The sequence below is a fragment of the Bos taurus genome, chromosome 10, assembly GCF_002263795.3.
Source record: "Bos taurus isolate L1 Dominette 01449 registration number 42190680 breed Hereford chromosome 10, ARS-UCD2.0, whole genome shotgun sequence".
Lineage (NCBI taxonomy): Eukaryota > Metazoa > Chordata > Mammalia > Artiodactyla > Bovidae > Bos > Bos taurus.
In genome coordinates, this window is record NC_037337.1 from 42770082 (window position 1) to 42788002 (window position 17921).

General features: G+C 35.9%; 1 protein-coding gene across 4 annotated transcripts in view; it reads right to left on the minus strand.

Annotated features, from left to right (window-relative positions):
- The window catches only part of NEMF (nuclear export mediator factor), a 57595-nt gene that overhangs the window by 6922 nt on the left and 32752 nt on the right, over window positions 1-17921 (minus strand). For 3 of the 4 annotated variants that reach the window (XR_009496068.1, XM_010809280.4, XM_005211722.5), the window contains exons 17-26: window positions 16116-16219; window positions 14693-14755; window positions 11116-11228; window positions 9702-9759; window positions 9171-9229; window positions 8958-9078; window positions 7140-7419; window positions 6365-6407; window positions 6164-6213; window positions 3923-4076 (exon numbers count right to left, since the gene is read on the minus strand). Coding sequence is in view for 3 of the 4 variants with exons in the window: in XM_010809280.4 (XP_010807582.2) it covers window positions 3923-4076; window positions 6164-6213; window positions 6365-6407; window positions 7140-7419; window positions 8958-9078; window positions 9171-9229; window positions 9702-9759; window positions 11116-11228; window positions 14693-14755; window positions 16116-16219 (1045 nt within the window). In the remaining variant the exon portion in view is untranslated. The remainder of the gene's footprint in view (window positions 1-3922; window positions 4077-6163; window positions 6214-6364; window positions 6408-7139; window positions 7420-8957; window positions 9079-9170; window positions 9230-9701; window positions 9760-11115; window positions 11229-14692; window positions 14756-16115; window positions 16220-17921) is intronic. The other variant, NM_001205505.3, reaches the window with a different exon arrangement.

Below are 17921 nucleotides of genomic sequence, written 5' to 3' on the forward strand. Positions count from 1 at the left end.
GCATTTCCACTCGCAGCTACACAGGACAGAAACGCATATTTGGGAACCTAAAAGATACAGGTCTTCAATGATGAACAATGTAGTAGACGGAAACTGGCAGATGCTATTGAGCAGTGCAAATGAACTGTTAGAACAACATGGATGATTCACAAGGTTGAGTGAAAGATGTAAGACAGGAATATATAAACGATGATTGCTTTTTTACATAAAGCTCAAAAACAGGCAAAATAATCTACTGTAATTAAGACATGTTTTTCTCTGGTGGGAATACTATTTAGAAAGGGGCAAGAGTGAGCTTTCTGGAGTAATATAAACATTCAAGGGTCTTGTTCTGGGTGTTGGTTTCACAGATGTATGTGGATATAAAAACTGAGCTAAAAGCAAAGTATCTGCATATTACTATATATATGTAGCATGTGTACTGAATCATGTCTGACTCTTGGAGACCCCATGGACTGCAGCCTGCCAGACTTCTCTGTCCATGGAATTTTTCCAGGCAAGAATACTGGAGTGGGTTGCCATTTCCTCCAGGGGCTCTTCCCAACCCAGGGATCAAACCTGGGTCCACCGCGTCTCCTGCACAGGCAGGCAGGTTCGTTCCCACTGAGCCACCTGGGAAGCCCACTATATGTACATTACACCACAAAACAACAAAAACCCTGAGAATAAAATGAACAGTATCACCAATACACTGAACCAAGAAATGGAAAACTCAACAAAAAGAATAGTTTCTTGGCAAAATATAACTTAGGAAAACCAACTTTGGGGAAAAAAAAAAAAAAAACCTGAATGGAGTTATGATTGCTAAAGAAATTAAGTACTTAAAAACTTACCCTGAAAGTGTTACTTGCTCAATTGTGTCCGACTCTTTTGTGACCCCATGGACTGTAGCCAGCCAGGCTCTTTTGTCCATGGAATTCTCCAGGCAAGAATACTGGAGTGGATTGCCATTTCCTTCTCCAGGGGATCTTCCCAACCCAGGGATGGAACTCGGGTCTCCTGCATTACATGCAGATTATTTACCATCTAAGCCACCAGGTAAGCCAGATATCCCTAAACATCAGGCCCAATTGCTAAAAAAAAATTTCAAGGAACAAATGATCTCCATTTTATACAAAGTACTGCTGCTGCTATGTCACTTCAGTCATATCCTGACTCTGTGTGACCCCATAGATGGCAGCCCACCAGGCTCCCTCGTCCATGGGATTTTCCAGGCAAGAGTACTGGAGTGGGGTGCCATCGCCTTCTCCAATACAAAGTACTAGAGAGCATAAAAAAGGAAAAGTACCAAATTCACTTTATGAAGCTGGTATCACCTAGATACCCAAACAAGGCAAGGACAGTATTAGGGGGTTTTATTCTGTAATTTACACCACATGAACTCATTGAGGGAGAAAAACAGATGCAGAAAAAGCATACAATAAAATTTAACTCATGATTATTAACACTAGCCCTTTGTAAAGGATATCTACCAACAACCCACAAGAAACATACTACAATGTTAATAATCTTAGAATTAGTCCCTTTAATGTATTACTATAACAAAGAGGCATGCTATTCTTACTTTTATGCCACACTGTACTGATGTTTGAGTCAGTATAAGAAACATGAGAAAGAAAAGCAAAGCCATTATTTGCAGACTGCCTAAATTTCATCTGTAGCTGCTGCAGCTGCTGCTAAGTCACTTCAGTCGTGTCCGACTCTGTGTGACCCCATAGCAGCCCACCAGGCTCCACCATCCTTGGGATCCTCCAGGCAAGAACACTGGAGTGGATTGCCATTTCCTTCTCCAATGCATGAAGGTGAAAAGTGAAAGTGAAGTCGCTCAGTCGTGTCCGACTCTGCGACCCCATGGACTGCAGCCCACCAGGCTCCTCCGTCCATGGGATTTTTCGGGCAAGAGTACTGGAGTGGGGTGCCATTGCCTTCTCCTTCATCTGTAGATGAAATGTTAAATACTCAGTAAGACTGCTTAATACTATCAACTGGACAAATACCCTTAGTGCATACATATGACTTTTTTTAAGATAATGACTAAAAATAAGTATTGCTGAGTCAGAGGGTAAATGCACTGTTAGGACTCTTGATTGGAATTCCCATGGTATATATTCAAACTTGTACTGAATGACTGAATACACATTATCTATTAATTTGATGGGTAAAAAAATTCCCCTTGTTTACATAAACATATCTCTGATCTACCCCCTACCCTGCAATTTGCCCTATCAATTATATTGAATTATATTGATGGTTCTTTTCTCCACCAGATATTTACTTTCAGTTCAGTTCAGTTCAGTCGCTCAGTCGTGTCCGACTCTTTGCGACCCCTTGAATCGCAGCATGCCAGGCCTCCCTGTGCATCGCCAACTCCCGGAGTTCACCCAGACTCATGTCCATCGAGTCAGTGATGCCATCCAGCCATCTCATCCTCTGTCGTCCCCTTCTCCTTCTGCCCCCAATCCCTCCCAGCATCAGAGTCTTTTCCAAGGAGTCAACTCTTCGCATGAGGTGGCCAAAGTACTGGAGTTTCAGCTTCAGCATCATTCCTTCCAAAGAAATCCCAGGGCTGATCTCCTTCACGATGGACTGGTTGGATCTCCTTGCAGTCCAAGGGACTCTCAAGAGTCTTCTCCAACACCACAGTTCAAAAGCATCAATTCTTCGGCGCTCAGCCTTCTTCACAGGCCAACTCTCACATCCATACATGACCTCACGAAAAACCATAGCCTTGACCAGACGGACCTTTGTTGGCAAAGTAATGTCTCTACTTTTGAATATGCTATCTAGGTTGGACATAACTTCCCTTCCAAGGAGTAGGCATCTTTTAATTTCAGGGCTGCAGTCACCATCTGCAGTGATTTTGGAGCCCAAAAAAATAAAGTCTGACACTGTTTCCCCAGATATTTATAGTATTTTTTAAAACATTACTAGCCACTAATTTTGAATGCTTCACACCCTTTAAAGCACAATTTATCGTTCTGTGTCTAGATTTTATTCTGCTTCACTTTTCTACTGGCTGTTCATTAATACCATTCTGTTTTAGAAAGTCTTAACAGTAAATGTTTTACTACCTAGTAGGGAGATCCATCCTTCATCTTCTTTTTCAAGACTCCCTTAACTATTCTCTGGTATGTACTCTTTCAAATGAACTTTCAAATGTTAATTTAAAATCGCAATTCTTTTTTGAATGATTTCATGTTGAATTTGCATAGTAATACAGGGAGAATTGATTTTTTTTTCCCCTTTTCATCCCTGGTCCAGGAATTGAACTGAGTCCATGTACCACAACTTGTGAAGCTTGCATGCCTAGAGCCTGTGCTCTTCAAGAGAAGCCACTGAAATGAGAAGTCTGTGCATTGCAACTAGAGAGTAGCCCCTGCTTGCCTCAACTAGAGAAAAGCCCAAGCAGCAGTGAAGTCCCAGCACAACCAAAAATAAAAAACTCCATAGCTGAAGAAAACTAAATTAAAAAAATTTTTTTTCAAAGGACTTTAATTTTCTTAAAGATACACCTATACATCAGTTCACAATCTCTACACAGCTACATTTTTTAAAGTATAGTCTATATCCACTACCTCCTCTTTCTTCATCCCCTACCTTTATAAAATATGTAAGAACTGTAACCAAAATTGCATTAATAATTGAAAAAGAAACGACTAAGTTAAATTATCAGATCAGCACTGCCAGTTTTTAGCTGAGTGTCTCTGGCAAATAAATCAATCTCCTATTCCTCTTCTACATAACTTGAGAGTTTCTGTATAGATGATCTTAAAAGAACAGAAAGTGATCTCTATGCTCCTTAACACTATCTTTTCAACTAATTTTCAAAAGAAGTCACACAAGATTATTCTTCTGTTTCACTTAAACCTTAAAAAAGGAGCCTCACAACTTCACTTGTGGATCATATAGTGCCAAGTATTACCTTTTGTCCTCGCTTCATTGGCTGAACAACCGGGACATTTTTGCTTGTGTTCTGATGAGTTTCAATGTGTAGAGCATTTTCTTTTTCTTTGTCCTTTGCTTCTGTCATTTCTAAATCCCCTGAGTCATTTGGAAGCTTCTTTTTCTTCATTTCCCTAAATATAAATGAAATGGAAAATATCTTAATCTTAGAATTTCAAATTCTTAATACCCTAAAAAAATGACACACGGAAGGGAACGTGTATGAGATCGTGCCTTCTGCTTAACTTGTCATCACCAGGCTACAGTATAAAAGGAGTGCAAGTCATCACACTAGAAAAGCTAAAAAATTTCCTCTCATGCATTTATGATTCTTCCTGGCATCCAGGCTCAACACACTGTCATCCTTGACTTATCCTGAATCAGTAGCCACATTCAGTCCCTCAACACCTTGATGGCGAGGCAAAGGGATTTGTAAGTCTTTGTCCTTGGCAGATGTTAAATATTCAGTAAAACATTTGTGGGTCTGTCAGTGGAATAAATGGATCTTAGAAAATAAAGAGGAAAGGAAAATCCTATTACTGTGCAATCACCTTACCAGTGCCACTGCTCTAGTCCAAGTCCTCATCACTTACCACCCAGACTTCCTCCATATTTCCCCCATAATCTGTTCTACATGAACTTTCACATTAATTTTCCGTTATTGTTTACCTATGTCACATTCCCATTCAAAATCTTCCAAAAGTCCTCCTCACATCACTTTTAGGATAAGTCTAGAACACTTACCTTGTTATTCTAGGTTCTCCACTTTTGATTCAATTGCACGTTGCCAATTTTATCATCAATTCACAAACATGAACATTTTGTTCCTTCCGCCTCAATCTACTTATCCATTTCCCCAAAGCACTCTCAACATTACTTCCAAATACCTATCACCTCCCTGTCTTTGATCATACTTATTCTCCTTGAAGTTTCTGACCTTAACTTGCATTATCTAAGATGCAACTATATCTTCAAGGTAAAAACTTCTGATGGTATTTCCCAAAACACTTCAGTGCACAAAAAATTCTTATTCCTGAAATGCTGTATCACTTTCAGATAACACTATTTACAGACTTACGGCTATTTCTTGAATCCAGGACTCAAAAGCTTCTTGAAGGCACAAACTTTATATTTTCCCTCTTTGTATATACTACCATAGTATCTAGCATAATACCATACTCATAAATACCAGCACTCAGTTTTCTATAATTTATAAAGATGATCAAACAAAAGGGTTTATTATCCATTCCAATCTAGGGCCTCTTTCTGGAGTGCTTTACCAGTTGTAGTCTTTTCACCCTCCAGTAGTTGTCTTTTATCCCTTTCACTCTTTATCTTTTTCTGTTTGCCTTCTAAGCCCTATCATGTTAAAGGGAAAAAAAAAGTGGGGGGGAAACCCCCAAGTCTTCCTCTTACATAAAAATTGCCTAATTTCAGTACAGGCATGCCTCAGAAATATTACAATTTCTGTTCCAGACCATTGCAATAAAGTGAATATGCAGTAAAGCAAGTCATGAATTTTTTGGTTTCCCAGTGCATATAAATTTATGCTTATACTACCCTGTAGTCTATCAAGTGTGCAAAGCAATATGTCTTTAAAAAGCAATTGTATATACCTTAATCAATACTTTATTGCTAAAAAAAAATACCACCACCTGAGCTTTCAGTGCCTCATAATCACTTTACAATAGAAACAAAGTTCACTGATCACAGATCACCTGAACAATTAATAATAAAAAGCTTAAACATTGCAAGAATTATCAAAATATGATCCAGAGACATGAAGTAAAAAAATGATGTTGGAAAATGATGGCAATAGATTTGCTCCATACAGGATTACCATAAACCTTCAATTTGTTAAAAAACATTAAAAATCTGCAAAGCACAATAAAATGTGGTATGCCTGTATTCCTTTTCACTTTTGTCAATAGTATCATAGAATCAGCCTATTTAATATACTGCAATTATTACCATACACATTTATGTAATAAAAGGTCTGTTTTGTGTTACTTGACCTATCTGATTATAGTGGCAGACTGGGCCCCTTAAAAAGAAAAACCTATTAGAGCTATTAGAGCTGAATGTAAAAAACAAAACAAAATTTATGCTAAATCTTGGTAATTTTAATGAGATCTTTATAACAGCCAAGTGATCTGTCATAACCGAACTGTCAATTATAAAAAATAGATGCTTTTCAGTTAAATAACACAAGTATATTTACCTTCTTTCCTTGGCTGACAAATGCCTTCGGCTCTGCAATTTACTGTCACTCTATTAAAATTAAAAGAAAAACACAAGCAAATACAAACAATAACATCACTAATGTTAATTTTTCAAAAGTCAAAATTAAAAAGTAGAAAATTATTCTTATTTATTGAGAATGACATGATGTTCTTCAAAACACTTTGAAGAAAAATGTTACCATATTAGAAGATTCCTCTTTTGAAGACAATTTCTGAAGGGACCTATGGAAACAAACAGAAAGAGGAGTCCACAAGTCTTTACAGGCATTCAGTTACAAAGTCCCCAAACATTCCCATATCACTCTCCTAATTAATTATTGGCAATGCTATACATTTTCAAATTTGGTAAAATTAGAAAAAGTATAATCAAATTGCTCATCCTAAAAAAAAACTGCTCATCGTCTCACTTTATATTCTTAAATAGCTGACATGTATTGGACACTGTGAGATGCTTTACATGCATATAACCTTCACAAAAACCCTATGAAGGGTGGTACCATTCTCTTTTCACCAAGAAGGAAACTGAAGCTTAGACTCAGTCATTTGCCCAAGGACCCACTTTAAGACTCAATACTGGTCTGACTCCTAAGCCTTTCCTAACTACTCAAATAATAAACTTTTCATAGCTATGGTGTTTACCTAGTGATCTGTGAGACATTAAAGACTAAGACACCCTTTTAAAAAAAAGTGTAATTGCCTTTTTATTATTAGAATTTATAAACATTAACTTGTTTCTATTTTCATCTAGTTTGGCAACTTTCATATTTACTGTATTTTTCTACCCTGGGTCCTGAGATTTTAAGAGAGTTCTACCCCCTTATCAAATGGTGAACAGACAGTAAGATCGTAGGACAATGGAGGGTAAAAGCACTGAAGTCAATCTTAGCATTATTTTTATAAGGTCATCACTCCCAGCTTACAAAATAAGACTGAAAATTATGGCTTTGAAATTACCTTTGGGACTGAAGGTGGGACAAGTCGATGGAAGTATCAGGATAATTTAATGTCTCTTCTCCTTCATCCTTCATTTCACCAACAGGTTCCTGATCTTTTACCACCCCCTCAGATTCTCCTTCATCTTCAGAGCTTTCTTCCTGAATTAGTTCATTTAGTTCATTGCCACCACTCTGAATAGTAACATCCTCTTGGTCAACCTGAGTCACGAGCTCCACTTCCACAGGAGTTTCATGTAATTCGTCTTTATCTTCTTCACTGCTACTTTCACCCCCATCTGCTAAATTACAATAAGGAAAGTCAGCATGCTATCATCACAACCAAGTTAGATGATTTCCTTGAAAACTTCATAAAAATATTCTATTCACTCCCTCGTTCTCCAAAACATCACCAGAAAAATACTGGATCATCCCCAAAGGTTACTCTGACTTAGATAAAAGGATACTTGGTATCAGGAACTGACTGGAATAAATGATCTCCAAGATCCTATACCACAATAAATTTCTTAGACATTGCAATCATTTCTGCAATGAAAACTGTATCTTGTCTTTGTTATTTCCGAAACAAGAAAAATAGAAGCAGTTATAGAAATTCTGCCAATTTTATCATAATTTGAGCATGAGAACTGAAATGAAATAAAACAAGTTATGTAACTGGCACACAGAAAGTGTTCACACTTTTGCAAAAGGAACACCATCTAGTGGTAATAATATGGTTCAGTTGTGTGTGTGTGCGCTCAGTTGCTTCAGTCACGTCCAATTCTTTGCGACCCTATGGACTGAGGCCCACCAGGCTCCTCTGTCCATGGATTCTCCAGACAAGAATACTGGAGTGGGTTGCCATGCCCTCCTCCAGGGGATCTTCCTGAACCAAGGATCAAACTCGTGTTTTCTGCATCTTCTCCAGTTACCTCACCTATAAAAATGAGATGCCACCAACCAAGGATGGTTGTGAGAATTCAATAAAAAATAATGTAAATAAAGTATTCATGTCAGGAACATGGTGAAAATTCAATAAAACAGAATCATGTACAACAGTAGTTGTTAAGTGAAACAATGAGATTTTATTCTTAAGAAGCAATGACTGCAGAATATGTAAAAATAACTTCGAGGGCATATATTCCCTAGTTCCTTTAGGTAGGCAGGTTTATTTACTCCAGCAACCATAGCTGCTCTCTACTTGAAGCAAATATATTATTAAATCAAGGTAAATTCTCATAAGAAACTGCATGTATAATAACTCATCTTTGTATTGCTTCTAAATCCTAAATCCAAAAGTAAATACTTATTTATATATACCTGAGTCTATCTCTAATAAACACATTTATGTATTACTCATTAATACTGGGTTTCCCAGGTGGCACTAGTGGTAAAGAACTCTCCTGTCAATGCAGGAGACCTAAGAGACCCGGGTCCAAACCCTGGGTCGGGAAGATCCTCTGGAGAAGAGCACAGCAACCCACTCCAGTATTCCTGCCTGGAGAATCCCATGGACAGGAGATCATGGCAGGCTACAGTTCACAGGGCTGCAAAGAGTTGGACACAACTGAAGAGACCTACCATACATGCATGCATGAAATATTGAAGTTTTACAATATAAACATACATTCAAGTATTGGTTATGGATTCAATTAAACACTTTATAATTCACTGGAATAAGTATACTGAACATTTCAAAAAATGAAAATTCAATTAAGTTGATAAGTTGGGTATTTTTGAAATTTTAATTATCCCAAAAGAGACGATCTTCTAAAAATTCACAAGCAAAACTAGACAATGGAAAACATTATAAGCTGCTTTATTAAAATCTGTATACTACCTAGCTGTTCCATTTCTTCTGATATGAGTTCACTTGTACAACTTGCCAGTGTCTCCATGTCTTCATCCTGCACTCTGACTTTTCGTTCACCCCGATGTCTCCAAACACAAGACTCATCTACCTACAGAAACAGTTCTTTTCATTGGTGGAACTTTAGGTAAGACTAGTGAAAATCAGGGGGGAAAAAAAAAAAAAGAAGCAGCTGAAGAATACCTTAAAGAGGAAGCTAAACCCCATCATTAGATGTGAAGGAGGAAGGAAATTCTTTTTTCCTGCAAAGATAATGTACATTTTTAAAATTCCATTTTCTGCATTTTATGATTATAAGATATCTGACACAGTAGTCAAATCTGTTCTTTTTTTTTTTTTTTTGCTGTCATCAAGCAACATTTTCCATTAACAGACTTTGGCATTATGTATAGGAATTAGAATTAAGAAAGAAAAATTATGAATGCTTGCTCTCATCTTCTGGGTTAGTCAGATCTTGAATAATCTATTTTTAGAAAAAAGGTCATGCTATTTACTTTCTTACCCTTATAAACGTAAACTATGTGAAAGAACACTGTCATTAATAAAAAATATATATGGCATGAGCATGTCAAATGCTAAATTTGCCAAACCATAGTAAAATCTTCCTTATTTAATAACATACTTCATATATGAAATCAGAATATAGTTTCTGTTCTGAGAATGTTAGCAGATGGTCTTCAAACCTGTCTCCACAATCCACTGACAAGTCATTACCTCTTATCATGAAGCTTCCTGTGGTCAAATATTCCCCAGTTGGTGCTGTTTTAGATACCTGAGAAACATAATGATACATTATACTCTTGTCTTAAACACATTTCTAAGATTTTCACCTGAGAAAGTAAAGCCATATTAAAGTAAACAGCAGTATGTCCTGAAAAGTTTATAATTTAGCAAAAATTCTTAACACTGAAAGGACAAATATCTCTTCAAAGATAGGTGTAACTTTGTCAGTAACAGAAGAAATAACAAAGGATATACTACATCAATCATTTTCAAATGCCGTGGACCAGAGCCACAACTGACCCACATTTGCCTCTCATGTGAGATAAAACAAGAAAAATAAGGATAGTTTAAAAAGCTTAACATAAAGGTATATAAAACTATATTAACTCTATTTATCACATTAAATCCTTTCCTGAGATATTTTTCCTGGCCTGGGTGGGGGAGGAAGAAACAATCTTTCATCTTATTTATTTGGGGGGGGGCGGAGTTGTTAATGAAATAACCTTTCATTTTAGTAAATAAGGATAATAGCTTATTTTTAAAAATATATTCTAACTTGGCAAAATAGGAAGTGAGCAATATAATTCCACAGTTTAAAAAAATTTTACACATCTGTGAAACACCCAAATCTGAGAGTATCTTTACTAGTAATAGGTATGCAAGGGATTAAAAGCACACTAAAAAAACCTATTCATAAAATAATCAAAACCATTTTTATTACACTGCAACAAGGCATAAAAAATAACCCCAGAAGTGATATTAATTTCCTAAGAACACAGTATTACAGCACAGCAGAAAACAAATATAAACAAATATAAAATGAAACTAAATCTAAGGGAGGATAATGGTATTGAACTTTTTTAATCTTGCTTTATAACTTTAAGACTTTGAAAAGCAATGTGAAATCATATATGGAATGAAGTACCATCAAGAAAATAGCATTAACCACAAAAAAATGGCAATTACTAAAACCAAGGATATAATAAAAAAAAAAAACCACCACCACCACCACTGATAATCCACTTTACAGGAAAAGCCAAAGAGAATTCAGAAAATTTCAACAAAGGTGAACAGGTGAAAGACCTTTTAGGTCAGTGTGCCAGTCATAACTGGAACAGTCTATCCCATATAACTGCATGGATCACTCTAAGTCTCTCCTCAAATCTTACCCTTCCAGAAAGGCTTTCCCTGACACTATATTCAAAATGGTACCCTGTATCACTCTCTATCCCCTTACTATGCTTTAAAAACACTTTGTTACCTGCCACTATATATTTTTCTTCAATATCAAAATGTCAACTCTATCACAAGGTACTTTGTCTGCCTTGTTCAATTCCATACCCTCAAAATTTGGAACAGTTACCCTTCTCACTAAATTAAGAAACAGGACCACAGCCCTTATTACCTGATGATGGTACACCCACCAAGCACTAGTGATAACTCGAGCGTCCCAAGCAGCACTGTAGCAAAGAGCCATTGTGCCAGCTTCAGTCAAGGTCCGAGGGGGAATCGGTTCTCCTGTAATAACGATACTACAATGTATCAGTACCGAAGTATGGACTCTCTAGAGCAAGCCATGAAAACCATATACAGGATGACAGGTTAATTTCTCTTGTATTTTAAATAACAATATCACACTTTAATTTCAGTAGTGTATGAAGCTACTATTTTTATTTAAAAAATGTATTTATACAGCAGGTTTTTAAATGGTCTAAGTAAATAAGTTCAGAAAATATCCTTTCACTTTTATCAGTAATTCTAACCTCATTCTAGAAAGGATAATTTAGAAAAACCTATTTAAAGGTTAAAGACTGCCAGAATTACTATATTGCCTAAAAAGTAAAAATCAAGAGCATATTAACAGATCCCTAAGAATTCAAATATTTTAAAACTGGGATATAATTCACATACTATAAAATTCACTTTTAAAGTATACAATTCTGAGTTTTGATATATTCATAAAGCTATACAATCATTACCATTAATTTCAGAACATTTTCATCATCTGCAAAAGAAATTCTGTATCTATTAACAGTCACTTTTCATTTTTACCAGCCACTGGCAATCACTAATCTACTTTCTGTCTCTATGGATTTTCCTATTTTGGAATTTCATATAAATGGAATCATATATACCTGGCTTCTTTCACTTGTTTTCAAGATTCGTTCATGTTAGAGCATTTGTCAATACTTCATTTCAAGACTAATATTGTATTTTATGGATATACCACATTGTATCTATTAATCAATTGACAGAGATACAGGTTGGGGATTCCCTGGTTGCTCAGTGGTCAAGAATCCACTTGCCAATGCAGGAGACTCAGGTTTGATCCCTGTATTGGGAAAATCTCCTGAAGAAGGAAATGGCAACCCACTCCAATATTCTTGCTTGGGAAGTCCCATGGACAGAGGAGCCTGGTGGGCTATGGGGTCACAATGAATGGGACACAACTTAGTGACTAAACAACAATAACAACAGAGATACAGGGTATTTCCATTTCTTGGCTATCATAAATATTTACAAACAAGTTTGGACACATTTTTAATTATCTTGGGTATATATCTAGGAGTGGGTCACATGGTAAATTTTATGTTTAACTTTTTCAGAAACTATCAAACTATTTCCTATTGCAGCTAGATCACTGTCCATTCCCACCAGCAGTGTATAAAGAGTCCAGTCTCTCCACAACCTCACCAACTCATTACTGTTTTTGGCTTTTTTATTTGGATTTTTCCCCACCCTATGTGGCTTGTGGAATTTTCTTCCCTAACCAGTGACTGAACCCAAGCCCTCAGCACGACAGCTTGGAGTTCTAATAACTGGACCGCTAGGAATTTCCACTGTGTTTTTCAACTATTCTTGTGGGTGTTAAGTGGCATTTCACCGTGGTTTTGATTTTCATTTCCTTAATGGATGAATGATGCTGAGCATCTTATCATGTGCTTGTGGGCTACTTGTATATCTTTAGAGAAACATCTATTTGACATTTTAAAAACTGTTCATTTTAAAATTGCCTTTCTACTGTTGAGTCAAAACAGTTCTAGAGTTTTTTGGATATTGGTCCTTTATCAGATAAATGATTTGCAAATATTTTCTCCCATTTCTGTGGAGTGTCTTTTAATTTTCTTGATACAGTCCTTTGAATTAAAGTTTGTTTTTGCATAACTCTAATTTACGTTTTTTTCTTTGGGTGCTTATGCTTTTGGTGTCATATCTAAAATGACACCAAAGCCAATGACTTACAGAGCCAATATTATGAAGCTTTACACCTCATTTTCTTCTAACAGTCTTAGAGTTTTAGCTCTTAAATTTAGGTCTATGATGTATTTGAGTTCATTTTTATAAGTGGTAGGAAGTTCCTATTTCTAACTTCATTCTTTGGCACATTGCCCCAGCCCTATTTGCTGAAAAGATTATTCTATCCTTACTGAATGGCCTTGGCACCCTTGCTAAAAATCAACTGACTATAAACAAGGAATCTCCATTCTCTTTATTAATCTATCAGTTCATTCTCACACCAATACCACACTGTCTTGATACCACACTGATAGCTGTTTTGTAGGAGGTTTTGAGGAATTGTGAGGACTCCAATTTTGTTCTCCATTTTCAAGAATGATTTGGCTAATCTGGTTTCTCTGCATTTCCACATGAATTTTAGGATGAATTTCGTCTATCTCTGCACAAACAGGCAGTGGTGAGAGAGACGGCACCACATTTGTTGATTAGTGTGGGAAATACTGCCATCAGAACAATATTAAGACTTCCAATTTATAAACATTGGAAATCTTCCCATTTATTTAGATCTTCTTTAATTTCTTTCAATGATGTTTTGTAGTTAGGTGTATATGTCTTACTTTTTGGTAAGTTTGTTACTAAATATTTTATTCTTCTTCAATGCTATTGTAAGTGGATGTTTTATTAATTTCCTCTTAATATTGCTCATTACTAGTATATAAAAACATAACTGACATTTTATATATTGACCTTATATCCTAGATACTGCTGAACTTGTTAACTAATAACTTTTGGTGGATTCCTTAAGGTTTTAAATATATAAGATTATGCCATTTGCAAACAGACACTTTTATCTATTCCTTACCAATTTGGATATTTTAAACTTTTCACTGCCTAATGGCCTACTCAGAGCCTCCATACGATGTTGAGTAGAAGCGTGGCAAGAACAGATGTGCTCATCTTACTCCTGATCTTGGGGGAAAAGCTCTCAGTCTTTCCCAATTAAGCATGATTTTTAGCTGTGGATTTTTTATAGATGTTATTTACCAACTTGAGGACATGTCCATCTATTCTTAGTTTGTTGAGTATTTTTATCACAAATGAGTGCTAGATTACCACCAAAGGCTTTAAGGCTTTTTTGCATTAGTTGAGATCATCATGTGGTTTTTGTCCTCTATTCTACTAATGTACTGTATTACACTGATTAATTTTCATATGTTAAATTAACCTTGCATTCCTGGGAATAAATCCCACTTTATCATATGTATAATCCTTATAATATACTGCTAGATTCAATTTCCTAATAGTCTGTTGAGGATTTTTGTGTCTCTGTTCATAAATGATATTGGTCAGTGGTTTCCTTCGCTGTGATGTCTTTGTCTGGTTTTATTAGGGTAATACTAGTCCCATAGAATGAGTTAGAAAGTTCCTGCCTCTTCTGTCTTTTGGAAGAGTTTATGAAGGATTGATGTTCAGTCTTCTTTAAAAGTCCTATAGATTTTAGGAATTTGAATCTTATTTTTTTAGTATAGTTAAAGGTTTATCAAATTTTATTGATCCTTTCAAAGAACTTTGGTTTTATTGATTTTCTCTACAGTCTTTCTGTTTTATTTCTACTCTATATCTTATTGATGGACTGAAACATCATTATAAAGTGTCCATTATCTCTATTAGTGTTTTTTCTCTTATATTAAAAGTAGTTTAAACAAAAGAATTAAAGTTCTGAATAACAGAATGAATTACATTACCTGTTGGATTCTTAATTACACAGCTAGTTGCTCCATGAAGGTCAGCATGGACATAAATGTCCCCTTTAAAGCAAATAAATACTACTGTAAGTCTTATTTCTGTTTAAGTTGAAATTGTTTATTTATTGTTTAAAGGGTTCAAAACCTAAAAAGTATAAGAAAGTAAATAAAGAAAAGACCGTCTCCCACCGTGGGAGGACTTCTCATAGGCCTCCTCAGAGGAAAGCCATGCTAATAAGGCACATAAAAGTCATAGTTCTTCTCTCTCTCTCTATCCACACCTCTCTGCTCTATGAGCCTGAAGCTGCATCAAGAGGTGGAGTCCACTTCCCTGTCACTCAAATATGGGTCTACCCCTTGACGAAGAGAATGTGGCAGACATGACCAAATGCCAGTTCCCAGTCTAGGCCTAGACAGGCCTTGTATGCTTCCTCTTTTCCTCTCAGAAATTTGCTGAGTTACCATATAAGCGAGCCCAGGCTAGCCTGCTGATTGGTGAGAGACACCTGGTGATGAATGAGTCATCCTAGCAAATGCAAACAAAGGTCCTGAGGACCACAGATGGTTGACAAATGTGACAAACAATCATGAAGCCAGACTGAAGATAAGTAAGAAATGAGACTAGAGAAGAAGCCAGGAACCTTGTAAGCCACAATAAGGACTTCTGGTTTTATTCTGAAATGTGTGATGACAAATGAATAAATGAGGAAATAGATGAATGCATGGATGATGGTCAACTAGGGAAAAGTAAAGTGCCTGGTTTCTAACAGGAAAAATGAGCAGCCCCTGTTTGCCATGGATAGTTCATCTGAGATTTGAAACTCAAAGAAGAGCAAAGCCCATACAGTTCCATGAAAGGCTCAGCTCACACTGAAAAAAGTTAGAGAAGACAGAGAGCAAGCCCTGGGCACCATGTAACCTGAACTCTGTTTGCTTTCCTGCCTCTGGATCCTCAAAGGACATAAGATTAGCTCTGATATTGATTATTGATTTCTGATACCCATACTGAGGGTTCAGCCACAGTGAAGTGATGGTTATCAGCAAACAAAAACAAATGAGAGGCCTTACAACACAGGGGTGAAGCCCTGTTTCTAAATGCGTAAAATGTTTACAAACTTCAGGATTTAAAAATTAAGCTTTAAAAAATTTGATGTCCAGCCACTTTGGAGAATTAAAAGCTATTTTTTTAATGTAGCAGAAAATCAGAAATCTAATACTACAGATTAGCTCAGCATTAATCCTTTAGGAATATTCACTTAAAATGAGAATTAAGTATCAAAGCACATATTCAACCATAAAACATGAAACTCTACCAATTAAATCTGTCAAACAAAGGAGTACAAGATGAAAATCTACACCTACTATTGAGATAACCAATCCAATTACTTAAGAGAAAATTCTTTAGAATTTTAATCTTACTTACCTGGTGTCAAGTATCTTTTCACAATTATTTCATTCTGTTGCTGATCTCGTCCACCAATAATCAGATAGTTCTCTGAGCTAATGAACCAGAGGAATTTCTCAAACCTACCAAATTTTAAAGAAAAAAGTTAACATTTTTTCCCCTTCATAGTTGCCTGAATTCAGATCCTTTTAATCAACAAAATGAACCAGAAGGCTCTCCTACATGTAGGTTAAGACAACTTGATAGCTTAATTTCTTTTAAGATATCAAGCTGAATTTTACTGAAAACTTGTAATAAATTGCCTTAGGATATTCTTAAGACAGTCTTAGTAGAAAGCAATTTAATATTATGTTTAAAAAATGTTCTCTCTTTATCTCCTTCCCATATAGACAGTCTTAGATTGAAGTTGTTATAACGAATTACAAAAAACATAAAATGTCACCTGGTCCCTAGGTTTAGCTCTCTTTCAGTGGGGCACTGGATATTCTTTGGGACTGCAGGTAAGAAAGAAAAATTGTTTTCCCATTCTGTCCTCAATCAACTCAATGTTTACATATATGACATTCTTTGTCCTCAATTAATCAACTTAATGTTTACATATATGACATTCTCCCACTTAAAATACGTAAAAGCAAAAATTGTCATCAGAAGTATAAAATTACTTTTCTGAAGAAGCAAATTAACTTGGGTTTTCGTGGTTAATACATACTACCACTGATAAAAAGAGTATAACTGTTATATTTAAAATGGATAACCAACAAAGACCTACTGTGTAGCACATGGAACTCAGCTCAATGTTACATGCCAGCCTGGATGGGATGCGGGATTGGGGGAGAACGGATACATGCATATGTATGGCTGCGCCCTTTCGCTATTCACCTGAAACTCCCACAACACTGTCAACTGGCTACACAGCCCAATATAAAACAAGGTTTGTTTGTTTGTTTTAAAGTGAAGAGTGTATATTTGTATGATATTTAGAAAATTAGATGAACATAAATATTTCTATGCTACATATGACTAAAAGATAATCTTTTTATGATTTAACCTACAATTTTAAAATTTCTGGCTAAATATGATAGATTGGAGACTTCCCTGGTGGTCCAGTGGCTAAGACTCTGTACTCCCAATGCAGGGGGACTGGGTTTGATCCCTGGTCAAGGAACTAGACCCCTTATGCTGCAACTAAGGGACTTGGCATAGCCAAATAAATAAATATTTTTAAAAAAAATGACAGGTTGAGCACAGGCATTAAACGAAACTCTCTTATATCAAATATAACAGCAGAAGGATTCTACTCTTATTTTCTAAAATGATTTTTTATTAAGTAATACATATACATGGTTCAAAATTTAAGACTATATCCTTTTCTTTTTTTAGACACAACACACTGTTCTGCATCTTTTTTTCTCTTTTTACTTAAAAATATATTTTCCTCATTGCTGAATGGATGTACTATGGATTTAACCACTTCCCTATTGATGATAAAAAGGTTTGTAAAAGGACATATACCCAATAAGGACAAAAAGAATGAGAAAGGTAAATTAAGGATGTATTTTGTAATCATCCTAACAAAGGAATGCATAACTAACAGGCCAAAAAAAAAGTCAACTAATCAAAAGAAAGCAACAAGGAAGACAAAAAAGAACATAGAATGGGACACATAGAAAGCAAACAGTAAGACAGTAGATTTAAACCAAAATATATCAGAAACTGTATTAAATATAAACACAGTCAATTCTCTTGGAGCTTCCCTGGTGGCTCAGATGGTCGAGAATCTGCCTTCAATGAGAAAGACCTGGGTTCGAGCCCCAGGTTGGGAAG